Source organism: Talpa occidentalis, unplaced genomic scaffold (assembly GCF_014898055.3).
Source record: "Talpa occidentalis isolate TD23 unplaced genomic scaffold, MPIMG_talOcc4v2.1 talOcc4.2, whole genome shotgun sequence".
NCBI lineage: Eukaryota > Metazoa > Chordata > Mammalia > Eulipotyphla > Talpidae > Talpa > Talpa occidentalis.
In genome coordinates this window covers 26,418,789-26,432,868 of record NW_023602073.1, presented here as the reverse complement: position 1 = coordinate 26,432,868, position 14,080 = coordinate 26,418,789, and the positions used below count along the sequence as shown (strand labels likewise).

At 40.8% G+C, this 14,080-nt stretch overlaps 1 protein-coding gene across 3 annotated transcripts in view; it reads right to left on the bottom strand.

The window, feature by feature from the left end:
• Positions 1-11,535, bottom strand: part of ADTRP (androgen dependent TFPI regulating protein) — a 75,254-nt gene extending 63,719 nt beyond the window's left edge. The window contains exons 1-2 of one of the 3 annotated variants that reach the window (XM_037519221.2): positions 11,520-11,535; positions 8,790-9,028 (exon numbers count right to left, since the gene is read on the bottom strand). In XM_037519221.2, the coding sequence (XP_037375118.1) occupies positions 8,790-8,942 (153 nt within the window). In that variant the 5' untranslated portion in view covers positions 8,943-9,028; positions 11,520-11,535. Of the gene's footprint in view, positions 1-8,789; positions 9,029-9,330; positions 9,461-9,686; positions 9,830-11,519 lie in introns of those variants that run through there. The other 2 variants (XM_037519219.2, XM_054698442.1) reach the window with 2 other exon arrangements.
• Positions 11,536-14,080: the final 2,545 nt, after the last annotated feature.

Genomic DNA, 14,080 nt, shown 5'->3' with positions numbered 1-14,080 from the left:
CATATGGCACAGCAGACCTCTCCTGTCTCACCCGCTGCTCCCCTCAGCAGTGTATTTCAGTCAATCTGCCTGTTCTGTTCTCCACCCTGTCTCTGGTGAATCCTCTCAGCCCCCACACCTCTAGAAGGAGGTGCTCTGAGTTCCCTCAATGGGGTGGCCTCCCCGGACACCTCAAGGACAGGTTTGGATTAGCTCACTGAACCTGAAAAAAGATCTGTTCATTCTCTAAAGACAATACAGTGAAATGTTTATAAACTCAAACACAAAGAACAGCCAAGGGAGAAGAGGATAGCTGTTATGGATTAAGCTGTGTCCATTCCCAACTCATATATTGACATTGCAACCCTCTATACCTCCGAAAATGACAATATTTGGAAATAGAGCCTCGAAAGAGGTAATCAAGTTGAAATGAGGTCATAAGTTTGAGCCCTAATTCAATATCACTGGTGTACTTATAAGAAGAAGAGATTAGGACACAGGAACTACACAGAGACTGAGATTATTACCATGTGAGGGCACAGGGGTAATATGATCCAATGAGGAGAGCTCAGAAAAAGCCCTGATCTTTCACTTCCAGCCTCCAGAACCTTGAAGAAGGAATTCTGCTGCCTAAGTCAGCCAGTCTGCTGTACTGGTTAGGGCAGCCATAGCAAACTAACATAATGGCATTAAAGTAACAACTGGCCTTTAAGAATTGTAAAACAAAATTACTATCATTTACATTTCTCAACTATTTTGGCTGCCCCTGAAAAGCAGAGTGAATGTTATCTTCCTGGTCAAGGTTTACTTCAGAGTTAATGCTCTCTGATTTATCTTTTCTGTCAGTTCACCCCTGATTCTGTTTGTTCTTTTACATCTTTTTTTTGGTAATGCTGCTGATCTAAGTTTATTAGCTGTCTTCCATTTTTGTTGCTAACTGACAAATTTACCACCTGGGAGAGCTGAATTTGCATTTTTTATGAATAGTGCAATTTTTAAAACTGTAGCTAAAGGATATTTAATTTTTACATTCATGTATCTTAACAAAATTCACAAAAACCTTGAATTACAGAAATTTAGCTTTTGTAAGTCACCAAGTTTGTTTCTCGCCTTTAAGCTTGAACCCTCTTGAACTATTCCAGGGAATGACAATTTCTTCTACTTAAATAATAATTCTGGAGATACTACACTTTCCTGGACAAGACAGTTCAGCTCTTATTGAATGAGCCAAGTAATCCAAAGCCCAATACTGACTTGCTGTTTGACTTGGATGGTCTTTCTTAGGTCTTGCTTTTGAAATGATTCAATTCTTGCAATGGGAGACACTTCCAGAGTAAAAAAACAAACGGAGCCTAACGTGATGAATATTTATTTGACTATGATGGTAAGGGAGGTAGCATTTGGGACAGGTAGCAAAAGTCTTTGTCAAATATTCCTATATTCATATGTAATATACTATTTTGACCATCATGTATATGCATTCAACTTAAGAAACTAACAGAAGAATGAGGAAAAGAAGAAGACATTATATGAAGAACACAAGTTGGAATGTTGAAACAAAAAAGAGAAGAAATCAAGAACCAAGAACATTGAGGGACAAGTTGTAAAGAATAAGAACGCTTGGCCACAAAGTGGGGGCAAGCACAATGGAGTATGGTGGAGGATTGTGGGTATCTTGGTGGGGGATGTGGTGTGTTAACAACACCTGAAGGGGGTGATCCTATTCCTTTAAATCATATACAATGTTGTCAGCTAATGTTACCTCTATTAAAAAAATAAAAAAACGAAAGAAAAACGAATACTTAGCTAGTGTTGCCCAGCTAATGATAGCCGACTTCGACAGGTGAGCAGGAGGGCAGTGGAATGCAGTTATCTTACAGGATGGACGGGGTTCCCTAAAAATGATTCTCAAAAGTTAAAACTGTTTCTGGTTATTTATTCATGCAATCAACGTTCATTAGTGTCTGTTAATTGCTAGAAATTGTATACAGGCCAGAGTAGTCTGGATGTTAGTGTATATTTATTAGGAAGAAGAAAGAAGGATGGAATGAGAGGAGGAGTAGGAGGAGAGGAAAGCTCCACTATTTGTTTACTATTTTACATATGTAGGTCAGGTTCCTTGGGAAATGGAATGTGAGATTCTGAGCTCTGCCTGCAAAGCGCTCATTGAGGAGTGCTTGCAGAGCATCTGTGAGAGAGAGCAGGAGCTGGACTGAGCAGCTAAAGGCAGCACAGTGACATGGAATTGGCTTCACCCTGAATGGGTTCTGGCCCTTCAGAGCCGTCCAGGAACTGGGCTTTTATAGCACAAGTCAACCAGTCATTGGCTGTGGCAACGCCCCTGGGGTCCTAAACCTTGGTGGAGGCAGCTCCTTTATGCTGAGGACAATTCTGGAACAAGAGCTCCAGTAGCAGACATTCCTTCTGCCAGAGTGGGGGAGGTGAGGGGATCCAGGTGCCACCCACAGTACCCACTAAATCTGAGAAAGCTGAGGTACAGAGAAGGCAAGTAACTCGTTCAAGATCAAGCAGGGCCAACGTCCAACATCCAGGCAGCCAGGCTCCAGAAACTAGGTCATGAATCACTTTACTCAGTAATCTCTTTACTGTGTAAAAAGAAGCTACTAAAATGCTATTGTGGGTGCCCAATAAATTACAGCTATTTTATTTTGGACTCTGTTAGTGACTATTCCCTTTGTTCAACCCTCATCCTCTCAGATAACTGAGGGCTGAAAACAGTGATCTTGGCCTCCCTGGTGGCACAAGGGGCTAAGCAAAGCACTGTGAAGATATCCGCAGCCTCTGCGGCACCAGTTTGATCCCAACAGTCATCCCAACAATGCCAGTGGGCCAAGGCAGTCAGTTATTGAAATGCAGATTAAAATTTAAAAATGTTCCTGAATCAGAATGAAAAAGAATTTCTTTTAAAAGTAAAAAGAGGAGCCTCCCTGGTGGCACAAGAGTTTGAGTCTCAGCACTGTGAACCTATCCACAGCCATGCAACTAGATTATAATCCTTGCCTGCCCAGGGAGCTATTCACATGGCGCAGCAGACCTCTCCTGACTCACCCACTGCTCCCCTCAGCAGTGTATTTCAGTCAGTCTGCCTATTCTGTTCCCTGCTCTGTCTCTGATGAATCCCCTCACCCCCTGCACCTCTGACCTGCACACCAGTTCTTGTATGCATAAATAAATAAATCTTAAAAAAATAAAAACAGTGGTCTTAAGCATTATTTATGGGATAGACAAGTGTATTTCTGCCTCTGTTGAGCTTGAGTTCCACAGATGAATATATTAACTTCATGATGGAAATTAAAGGTTGCCTCTCCCCAAGTAGTGAAATGAGTGTTGTAGGGCCTCCCTGGTGACATAGGGGTTAAAAGTCAGTGTTCCCTGGTTCATAGTTTTTTGTTGATTTTGATTTTCACTTTCTTATAGTTATTCATTTTCCTGGTCCCTTATTTAAGTTTTCTAGATTCCTGCTATGAGTGAGACCATCCGGTATTTTTCTTTTTCTTTCTGGCTTATTTCGCTGAGCATGATCCCTTCCAGCGCCATCCATGTTGCTGCAAATTGCATGTGTTTATCTTTTTTGAATGCTGAGTAATATTCCATGGTGTATATGTACCACATCTTCTTGATCCAGTCATCTATTTTTGGGCATTTGGGTTGTTTCCAAAGCTTAGCTATTGTAAACAGTGCTGCTATAAACATAGGGGTGCAGGTGTTCTTTGGAATTGATGTTTCTGTGTCCTTTGGGTAAATACCTAGGAGTGGAATTGCTGGATCATATGGAAGCTCTATGTTTAGTAGGTCCAGAAATCTCCACACAGCTCTCCACAGTGGTTGGACCAGTTAATGGGGGGGGGGGCTGCAATTGTATGGGGAATATAAAAATAAAATTTATTATTTAAAAAAAAATAATAAAAAAATAAAAGTCAGTGTTGTCAATGAGACGACCTGAGTTGGATCCCCAACCAGGAAGCTTACCCACATGGTGCAGCAGACCTCTTATGCCTTGCCCACTGCTCCCTTCAGCAGTGTATTTCAGTAGAAATACTGTTCTGGTCTACGGCTATACCACCCTGAACACGCCCAATCTCGTCTGATCTCGGAAGCTAAGCAGGGTCAGGCCTGGTTAGTACTTGGATGGGAGAAATACTGTTCTGCTCCCCACTCTGTCTCTGGTGAATCATCTCACCCCCCACATCTCTGACCTACACCCCAGTCCTTGTATGCATAAATAAATAAAAATAAATCTTAAAAAAGAAAGAATTGAGTGCTGTAACGTCGATAGGTCCTTATCTCCTCATTCTTCACAGAGCCTTGGAGTTTAGACCCACAGACTGTCCTTCAATATTTATTTTCCTTGGACCCGAAGACCTAAGATCAGATCACTGCTGTCATTATAAGAGCTTGTGGATAATGAGGCCAGAGCTACCTTGGGCTTGTAACTTTATGGAGAATGGAGGGTACAATCATGTCTCTGTTGGTGAAGGGCGATGGGGAAAATGGGAGAGACCCACCCGGAATGTCCCCTGGTTAGTCCAGTTACATGGTGCCACCTCTAACAATGTTTCAGAAGGAAGTTTATTTTCAAAAAGGAGAAAATTCAGGGCCTCCCCAGTGGCGCTGGGTTGCGAAGCTGCTCACAGCCTCTGCAGCGCCAGTTCGATTGCTGGCCGCCGGGCGAGGGTCCCACATGGCACGCAGACCTCTCCTGCCATGCCCGCTGCTCCCCTCAATAGTGTACTTCGGTCCTTCTGCCTGTTCTGCTCCCCGCTCTGGCTCTGGTGAATTCTCTCACCCTCCCTCGCTTCTGACTATACCCAGTGCTTGTATAAATAAATAAATAAATCTTTAAAAAAAAAGGAGAAAATTCAGCTAACTATATTAACTTTGCAAGCCAAATTAGAGTAGAACATTCCTCCCATCTCTCCACCCAATCCAGGTTGCATTCCCTGAGGCTAGGAACAGTCTTGGTGGAAGCAAAGTGAATGGAGAAGAGGAGAAACAGCACACAAGGAGGATGGTGGAGGCAGCAGCACTGCCTCCAATTTCTGCCCAACTTCTGGAGGCTTCCCCATTCAGTGCCACATACTGCCCTCTGAGATCATCAAGGCCTTCCCAGTGCTGAGAGATGCCCTGGGTGACTAACAGGGAATAAACTGCCTCTCCAGAGGTCCTTCTCTAGCTGGGAAGAGAAAATAAGTGGCTTGTGGAGGGGCTGGGAGTAGGGGCAGATACTTAAACAATGAGGGTGGTGGTTGACTTGTGCCTTCATCTATCACATGCCAACGCTGGTGCTCGGTGATGATGTCCTGCCAAACGCCCCACTTTTCTCCACCATCTCCACTCAGAGGAATGACTAGAAGCTCCCTGCTTCTCTTTCCATTTTCTCTTTCCATTATCCACTGCTTAGACCACTCCAAGAGCTTCACACATTTCAGGTCATTTACCCCTCCGGGTGATTATGCCCTACACTTATTCCTATTGGATGAATGTGGGAATGAAATACTGAGCCCAGGGTCATGGAGATAGTAGTGGTAGAATGGAGGTACCATTCCAGAGAGCCTGGTCTCAGAGCTCATATTTGTAAACCACTAGGCAGTTGGCCTCTCCCTCCTAACAGAAAATTAACTGCTTCCTCCCTGGGGTCAGTTTAATCCTCCGTTTGGCAAAAATTCATATCTCTCCTTTCTTTCCTTTACTTTTCTTAGTCACCTAGCAGGAATTAGTCATTATGACCAATTCTCAACGACAACTCCACCTCCCTGCCAACCCCCAGCCACTCCACCACCTACCCTTGCCACCAGACCCACCTACCTTCCTTTTGAGTGTCCTGGGCTAGCTTCAGGAGGAATTGGGACATGCTCAGAATGCTGACTTACACTAAGGTAGATTTTGCTCTTAAAAATGATACATAACTGATATTATGAAATTAAAGCTATTTAAGAGGAGGGCTGTACATTTCCTGGAAAGCAGGATGCAGTACTGACTTCAAAAACTTATTAAAAATTTAAGAGTTTTATATATAAAGTATGAGGTCTCTATGACTCTATAAACCCAACTATTAGCTAATTAATCATGAGTTGACTTATTCTCATTAAGAAACACAACCACAAATCAGACCATGAGATCTCAAGAGCTAGAAACTTTAACACCCAACATTTCATATTAATTAACATACTTGAAATCTATCCTTAAATTGATCCTCTGGAACACATTCAACCCATCTTTGCCAATGGGGAAACATCTCATTAGGTCATACTTTCAAATGACACCTTACTGTAGAAAGGAAATAGCCACAAGGAAGCCCCTTTCTACTCATATTCAAGGGCCAACAAATATCAGTTGATGTCAGGAATGCAGACAACGTTGAAGTCAAGTCTCATCAATACACTAAATTACCCCATTTTTATTATGGGAATGGTCTGCAATGCTGTAGCAAATACAGTGTAGACTTGGAGTATGTTAGAGCTAGCAAGGACCTTGAAGACAAAACTGCTGTTTTGGGTCCATTTAAAATTTAATTAGAACATTAAGATTCACATGTGGTGGCAATTAGAAAACAATATTGTACATAAATAAGCAAAGAGACTGAGAGATGCTATAAAAATTTAGAAAAGACAAATTTTGGCTAGGCAGCAGGGACATTAAGGGGAACATGTGATTTTAGGCAGTCCAAAGAAAACAATAAAATAATGGAGAGGCAGGGAGGGCTTTTACTTGAAGAGAGTATGAATTTGGACAGGGCAGTGACAGCAAGAGGCCTGAATATTATATATACTAGAGAAGACATGGGACTTTTTCAGAAGAGAGGAACCTGCTGGGTTGAGGGGCCTGAAGGCTGGGTAGGCAAGTGAGCTTTTCGATCAGGAGTTTGGAATTGTTTTCATAAGTTAGGAGGGAGACTCCACAGTTTCTTGAGTAGCAGACTATGCTTTCCAAGCTGAGTTATAACATTGGGAGCAAAATCAAACCAAACATCGTGCTTTGGGAAGATTATCTAGAATGTGAGTGGTAGATGTATGGATTAATGAGCGGGCAATGAAGAGATGATCTGTTCACCCTGTGTAAATTAGTGAGAGGGACCATTATATCAGGGAAGAGAGGGGAATTGAGCAAAAGGAAGACCATAGGATTTGGTGACTGATTAGGAAAGCAAAAAAGACGATTAATACTAGGAAATGATAGTATCTTTGCCAAGATAAGTGTCTTTTTCCATTTTTGGAAAAAAATGAGGGCTCTAGGGCATATAACCAACCTAGCACAAACTGGGGAGCTGTTTTGTGGGAGTAGGTGATAAATCTGTTCTATGTTTAGTCTGAGGTAGGACTTGCATACTGGAGCTTGGATATGGCTAGAACATCAATCCTGGCTATAAGTGCCTACAAGTACAGTTGAAAATTTTTTACATAAAGTCCATAGATACAGACAGTGAGATTTTTGCTGAATTACTCCAGTTCCACAAAATCATGTTTCGTTGTCTTTTTGGGCTGGTTCAGGGCTCAAATCTTTCAAGTCAAAATCAAAGTCCAGCAAATGACCAGAGAGGAGGAAATAGAACCTCTGGTCTTTTTGATTTGAAATCTTTCAGTTTCCTCTCCATTCATTTCAGAGAGTCTTTTTTTTAAAAGACTCTACATAGCCTCTACATAGAATAATTATTCCAGAGGATTGAAATATTTTGTTCAGTTTCTAAAATCAGATATTTATAAGAGACTCTATGTTTTAGTTAAAAAGGTCAAGCAATAATTAGCTTAACCAAAGGATGTACCATTTTCAGTTTCTCCCAAAGTATTTTTAGAAACTCTGTTTTTCTCTCATTTTGTCACACTTCATTCATTGATCAGAATATGGTCAGCTGAACTGGGAAGAGAAGGGATCAAGGCATATGATTGGTTTTTAAATAGTTGCAATTTCTTATTGTGTTGAGAGATTTGTCCTTTAAGATGAGCCTGAGCCTATAAAAATTGAAGTGGGATCTGAACACGGCAAAATGTGTTTGCTTTTCTTAGATAAATCTGTTAGTCTGTGTGTGCTGTAAAATGGCATTATTCCTCCACTGGAAATTGCACTTCCTACGCAACATACGCAGCTCTGCCTTCCGCACAGACTTCCCTAAGCAAAGTTCAAAATCCCTCCTGCTTTTGAGATAGTAAATCATTAATTTACTCCCCCATTTGGGCTCATCTGAGAAGAGCTCCAGGATAAGATTCATTTCAGAGTGTTTAACAATTAGCCAGCACAGAATGTAGCTTCAGATAATTTCAGATTGGGTTTCTCAGAGGAAATCAAAAAGTAAAGAAAAGCCGAAATTCACAAGCAATGAATAGGAAAAAAGAAAAAGACAAATAAGTGTGTATTTTATAAGAGCCAAAGGTGATATGTGTAGAAAACACTCATAAGATGTCGGGGTACAATTTAGTAAGGTTAAAAACTAAGCCCCCACTCCTGGATGAGCCGGCAGGTGTGGGAGGCTGGAAGTGATAAGAGAACGGATAAAGTTGCCTCTAGAACAAGGCCTAGGAACGCAAAAGCAGAGACCAGGACATGTTTCTGTGACATAAGCTACTACCAGAGACCTCAAAAATAGAGTATCAAAGAGAGCCTCAAATCCTCCGTAGGGCAGACTTCCCCCTTCTCTCCTGCTGTGCCTTTTAGCAGTGTATCTCAATAAATGTGCCTGTTCTGTTCTCCACTCTGTCTCTGGCGAATTCTTTCACCCCTGGACCTCCACCTCCCCCTGATCTTCTCCCCACAATGTAAGACAAATATTGTTACATGGCGAGTTCTTATAGACTTACCAGATTAAGGAAGGTCAAGTACTTCCATTGTCCACCATGTGCAAAGATTCCTAATTTCTTTGGATCCTCTGCTTGTATTGAGATGTAATGGTTGAGGAAAACATACCAACTTAAGACAAGGCAGTGGTATATGCATGTAGAAGCCTTCGTCATGGCTGGCTGTGACCAGGGAACAGCAAAAATCTGGAGCAGCTTCTGGCTGGCGTCCTGCTGATCCCAGCTAGAGCCCTGCGGCAGACCTGAGATTGAAAAACACACCCCTCTGGGCGTGAGAATTCCAACACAGCTGAATTGAATTGCTGTTCTTATAGGGTCTTTTCCTGAAAAACTTAAGAGGATTATTGCTAATTTTCAGAGGACTTCATTTAGATAATAATAGGTAATCTGCAGATTTGCTTTCATTTACACCTTTAGACTTTACACGGAGGCAGGGAGCAATGCAAGAGCTACACTTTGTACTATTTGACCAGGGTGGGGCATGTCATCTTATCAAGAAATGCCAATAAATAATAGCCCTTGAAGCTATATTCTCTTTTCTTACCTTTTCATTCAGGCAGAACAAGGAAGTTGCAATAATACCTCTTGAGGGAATGAGGAGCAGACTGATAAACAAAGAAAAATTGTGGGCATGTTTAAGGCATGGAGAAAGGTAAAGAGAAAGGAAAGGGGTGTTGTAATCTTGCTTCTCTGGTCGCTAAAGCCTTTCATCCTAGAGGGAGTGGCCACAAGGGATTTTCTTTTTTCTTTCTTTTTTTTTTTTAAATTTAGTTCTGTACCTACTCTCTAGAGAAATAAGGGTTACTCAGGACTTTCCCTGACACTCCATTTGCACAGGCATTCCTGTTCTGTGGAAGGGAAAAGTATAGAAAGAGGTGTGTGATCACAGTTCCAACATACCTCAGTTTAGACATTGCTAGAAGAGAGTGAGGGTCTCTGCATTGCCTTGGAGGGTTACTTAAGGCCAGGAAGAGTTTGTGGAACTGGGCCCTGCCTCAGACTCAACAGAAGGTGTCTGAGAGAGAGGTGGAAGTGTGATACCTTGTGACATCACTAGTTTGTTTCCCTGGGCAACAGACTCAGAGGGTTCTGGGCAAATCCCAAAGGGACTTTCTCCCAATGCAGTTATGTAAGTCTATAGTTGGTGCTGTTTGACAATTTAACCAGGGCTTCTACATTCTGGAAGGGAAAAAAAAAACAAAACACAGGCTATGCTTAGAAGACAAAACAAAAACAAATCCTAAGAGCCATCGGACTTCAAACATCAAATGGGTCACGAAACTCTGTACACAACTGCAATGCCTAGGTTAAAACAGCAAATAAGCAGCTTTTACTTTCACAGCACTTACTGTGTGACAGGCATTGTTCCAACTGTTTTGCACATACTAGCTCATTTAGCACTCCTAAGCACAACTATGAGGTAAGTACTATTATTATCCTCATTTTCACATGGAAACTTAAGTCCAGGCTGCTGAAAGGATTCAGTCAACAACTAAAAAAACAGAGTTAAAGTCTATAATCAGTGTGTTTGACCACAAAGAAGAAATATTTGCTCTCCACACCCTCCAACTTCTTTGTAATATTTCTATGTTCCCTGCTGAGCCCGTTATTCCTGTCTCTCCCATCAGAAAATTGTCTTAGGTAAGGATCAGGTAAGGTTTAAAACTTGGTGCATATATAAGTTACTATGCTATGTCTCCTCAGGAATTTTCACAGTACCCATATTTGTAGATTTTCTTACCTTTTCATTCAGGCAGAACAAGGAAGTTGCAATAATACCTCTTGAGGGAATGAGGAGCAGACTGATAAACCAAGAGAAATTGTGGGCATGTTTAAGGCATGGAGAGAGGTAATTTAATTACTTTATACAAATAAATCTGAGCTTAGGTCTGCAGATGGCTAAGGGGTCAAAGCTTTCAGGAAAGGAAGGTAAAGACCCAAATATCTGAAGTGTTTGTGCCCAAACCTTGAGATTCACTTTCTAATGTCTGCATTTTTTTTCTGTTATGTGACACCAGTGTCCAGAGATAATGCCACACGCATGCACAATCATTTAAATTTATTTGTAAAAGGTCAATGAATAATTGACTTTGGAGACCAATTTTTATCATTTTAATCAATGATAACTTAGATCATATGCATATAAGGATTTATATATAAAAATATGTAATTCAATATATCTTCCTATAAAAATTTCTGTAAAAGTGTTGCCTAGAGGAAATTCTATTTTATGATCAAATTTATATAATAATCTGCACTGCTCGTTGAATAACCAGATAAGTTTTCATGATGCACTCTGGCCATCTGCCCCACACTCTGAAGCCAGGTTGTGCTTTGGGGAACAATGATTGTGTCGTTATACAATATTGCAAATTAATGCATACTAATCTATTATTAGCTTGCCTTTCTCCACTCTCCAAGCATTTGGAGGACTTGTATCATATCCAGGAGAGGTGGGAGAGAATTATTTACTGGGTTAAAAGCAAAAATGACAGTTATTTTTTTTTGCATTAAAATATTACAAATACAAAATAAGCATATTTTACATATTGATTTCAACATTATATAAACAACTTGATTTTTAAAAGGGAAATTCTTGGAAACTTACTATACTGTGGTAGTTTGGGGCAGTATTCCTTAATTTCACAAATATTTATTGGAAAACTACTAACTGCCAGGTATTTGCTAGACTCTGGATTAAGGGATAATCAATAACGGATAGCCAATCCCTACCTTCACAGAGCTTATATCCTGGCAGGGGAGATAGACACTGTATGATGTTGTCATAAACATGGCTTCATTCTGGCACAAGGAAGAGAACAATCCTGCTGCTGATGCTAAATAGACAACTAACTTAAAGTCCCAATCATTTTAACCTTTACGACAAGACATTCATTCCACTTACCCTTTAAACCTCAGGAATTAAATTATAATTATCATAGTTTCTGTGAAGGACAAGCGCAGGGGACTTGTCAGAGGCAGTAACAGAACCACACCTGGGATAGCAAGGCATTTAAGAAAATTGAACCCAAGGAAGTCATGTGGGAACAGGACTCGTCTTTCCAGCATTCCCAACATGTTATGACCAACCTTATCATTTCATTTTGTGAGTTCCCTTTCCTCCACCATCTCCTTATGTGTTTCCCAAGGAGCTGATCCTGCTCACTGTTCATGTTACCCTGTTGATTTTGTCCACTATCATGGTTTCTATTCACGTTCTTTCCAGTTTATGACCACAAATTTTAAACTTTTAGTTCTGACCCTCTCCCCTTCCCCATCAAGCTTCAAATATATCATTGATTACTTATTGGAATGGATGATTCAGACACGCCTCAAAATCAACATATGTAAAATGAAATTGTTACTTGGCCACAAACTTGAACTTTTGTCCCTCTTCTCTGTCCTGTAAGCATAGTCCCATTATCTACCTGGGAAAATTCATGGTTTCTTCTCTCTCTATTATTCCCTAAACCAGTTAACCACCAGATCATATCAAGTTTGTCTCCCAAATCAAACTCAAGTCAGTCTCTCCCTTCTAAAACTGCCCTTGTTCAAGTTTTTTCATTTCTTTCAGTAGCAAAGCATGGTTTTCCTTGTTCTAGTCCTATCCCCTAACTCTGTTCTCACAAGGTCAGGAAATGATTCTATCTGAAACATTGTTCTTACCACATCCCTCCTCAGCATAAGTCCCTTTATTGAGTCAATATCACCTACAGGATAACGTTCAACTTCATAACTTTTAATAAACTGCCTAGTCCCACCTGGCTTTTTGATACTCTCTCCAGATTCATCTCTTGGCCTCACACTTGATATTCTTCCAACATCATCCAATTGACAGAATTTCCCCCCCACACACAGCTGGCTATGTCATATCCCAATGCCTTTCCTCCTACTATGTCCTCCACCTGATGACCTCCTCTCAACATGCTTTGATTGGCTATCTCATAACCAGTTTCTAAAATTCAACCCAGCAGAAGTTTCCTCCTCTAGGAACATTTCCCTGAACCTCTGTGCAATAGGCCATATTAATAGCCCCTATAACTTTCTTTAACACTCTATATGTCTCTTCAAATTACCACATGATTAGTGTCTTCATTCATTCAGGGTGCTGCACCCTCACATTTCAAAAGCGGTGCAGGATCTCTAAGACCTCTTTTGTAAGGGCACTAATCTCATTCATGGCAGGGGGTGTTCCCCTTTGATCTAATCACACCCCAAAGTCCCTACCTCCTAATAATAAATATCACACTGAAGGCTAAGAATTCAACACATGAATTTTGGAAAAATACCAACAGTCTTTTTTTTTTTTTTTATGTGCCATTACCTCCCTGAGTTCAGTGATGATGTGTTTGGATTCCTAGAGCTTAGCATAGTGCTGGGCACATAGTAGAACTTAACAAATATCTATTTAATAAATGAATGTGCATACCAATCATACTTGGCTACTGTGCTTATTCATTAAAAACCTGCTATATTCAAAATGTCAGCTGCTGGGTTCTTGGGAGGAGGCAGAATACTAAGATGAGTAAGATATATAGCCTAAGCCCTTGAGGAACTCACCGTCAAGCGACAGAGACAGATATCTAAACAAAAAATTACAGCACAATGTGATAAGTACTATAATAGAGGTATGCCTAACATGCTAATGGAGCCTAAATTATCCTGCACATTATCCTGTCATTCTAAATATACAGAAGATTGAGTTAAAGATGATTGCAATAAGTTTCATGGGAAACTCCAGACACATTTAGAAGAAGATAAAGATTAAAGTAATCTCACTGAGGAAAGTAATCATAGCCACCAGCACAGAAAATGTTTTTGCTTGATAGAGATGCTATCCCATTCCTAGCCCAGTCACAGAATAGTGAGTCATAGAGAGCAGGGGCTCCAACCAGAACTTGAGTCTACTGCATGAACCATCATCCTCATTGAGGCCTTAGTTTCTTCAAGCATCAGTGGGGCCCAGGGAATATGGAATGGTAATTTTATCCCTCTCCAAGTCAGGATATCTACTAGGCTGAGAAGCAATTGACCTCTGAAGGGACTGAAGAGAATCCTTATTCCCACACATACCATGAGCCAACCGGAGTAGAAGGTGTTAGAAGATTCTTCGTCGTGATGGCTGCAATGCAATGGTCAGAAGGAAATGAAGATAGGACTAAGAATTCATGAGGTTATAGTGAAAAAATTGTGGGAGTGTGGCTTAATTCTGACATAAGGAAAAGGTCTCTCCGACCTCTGGTGCTTAACAAACAACCAATAAATCCCAACGATTTCAAACTTTAAGACAAGAC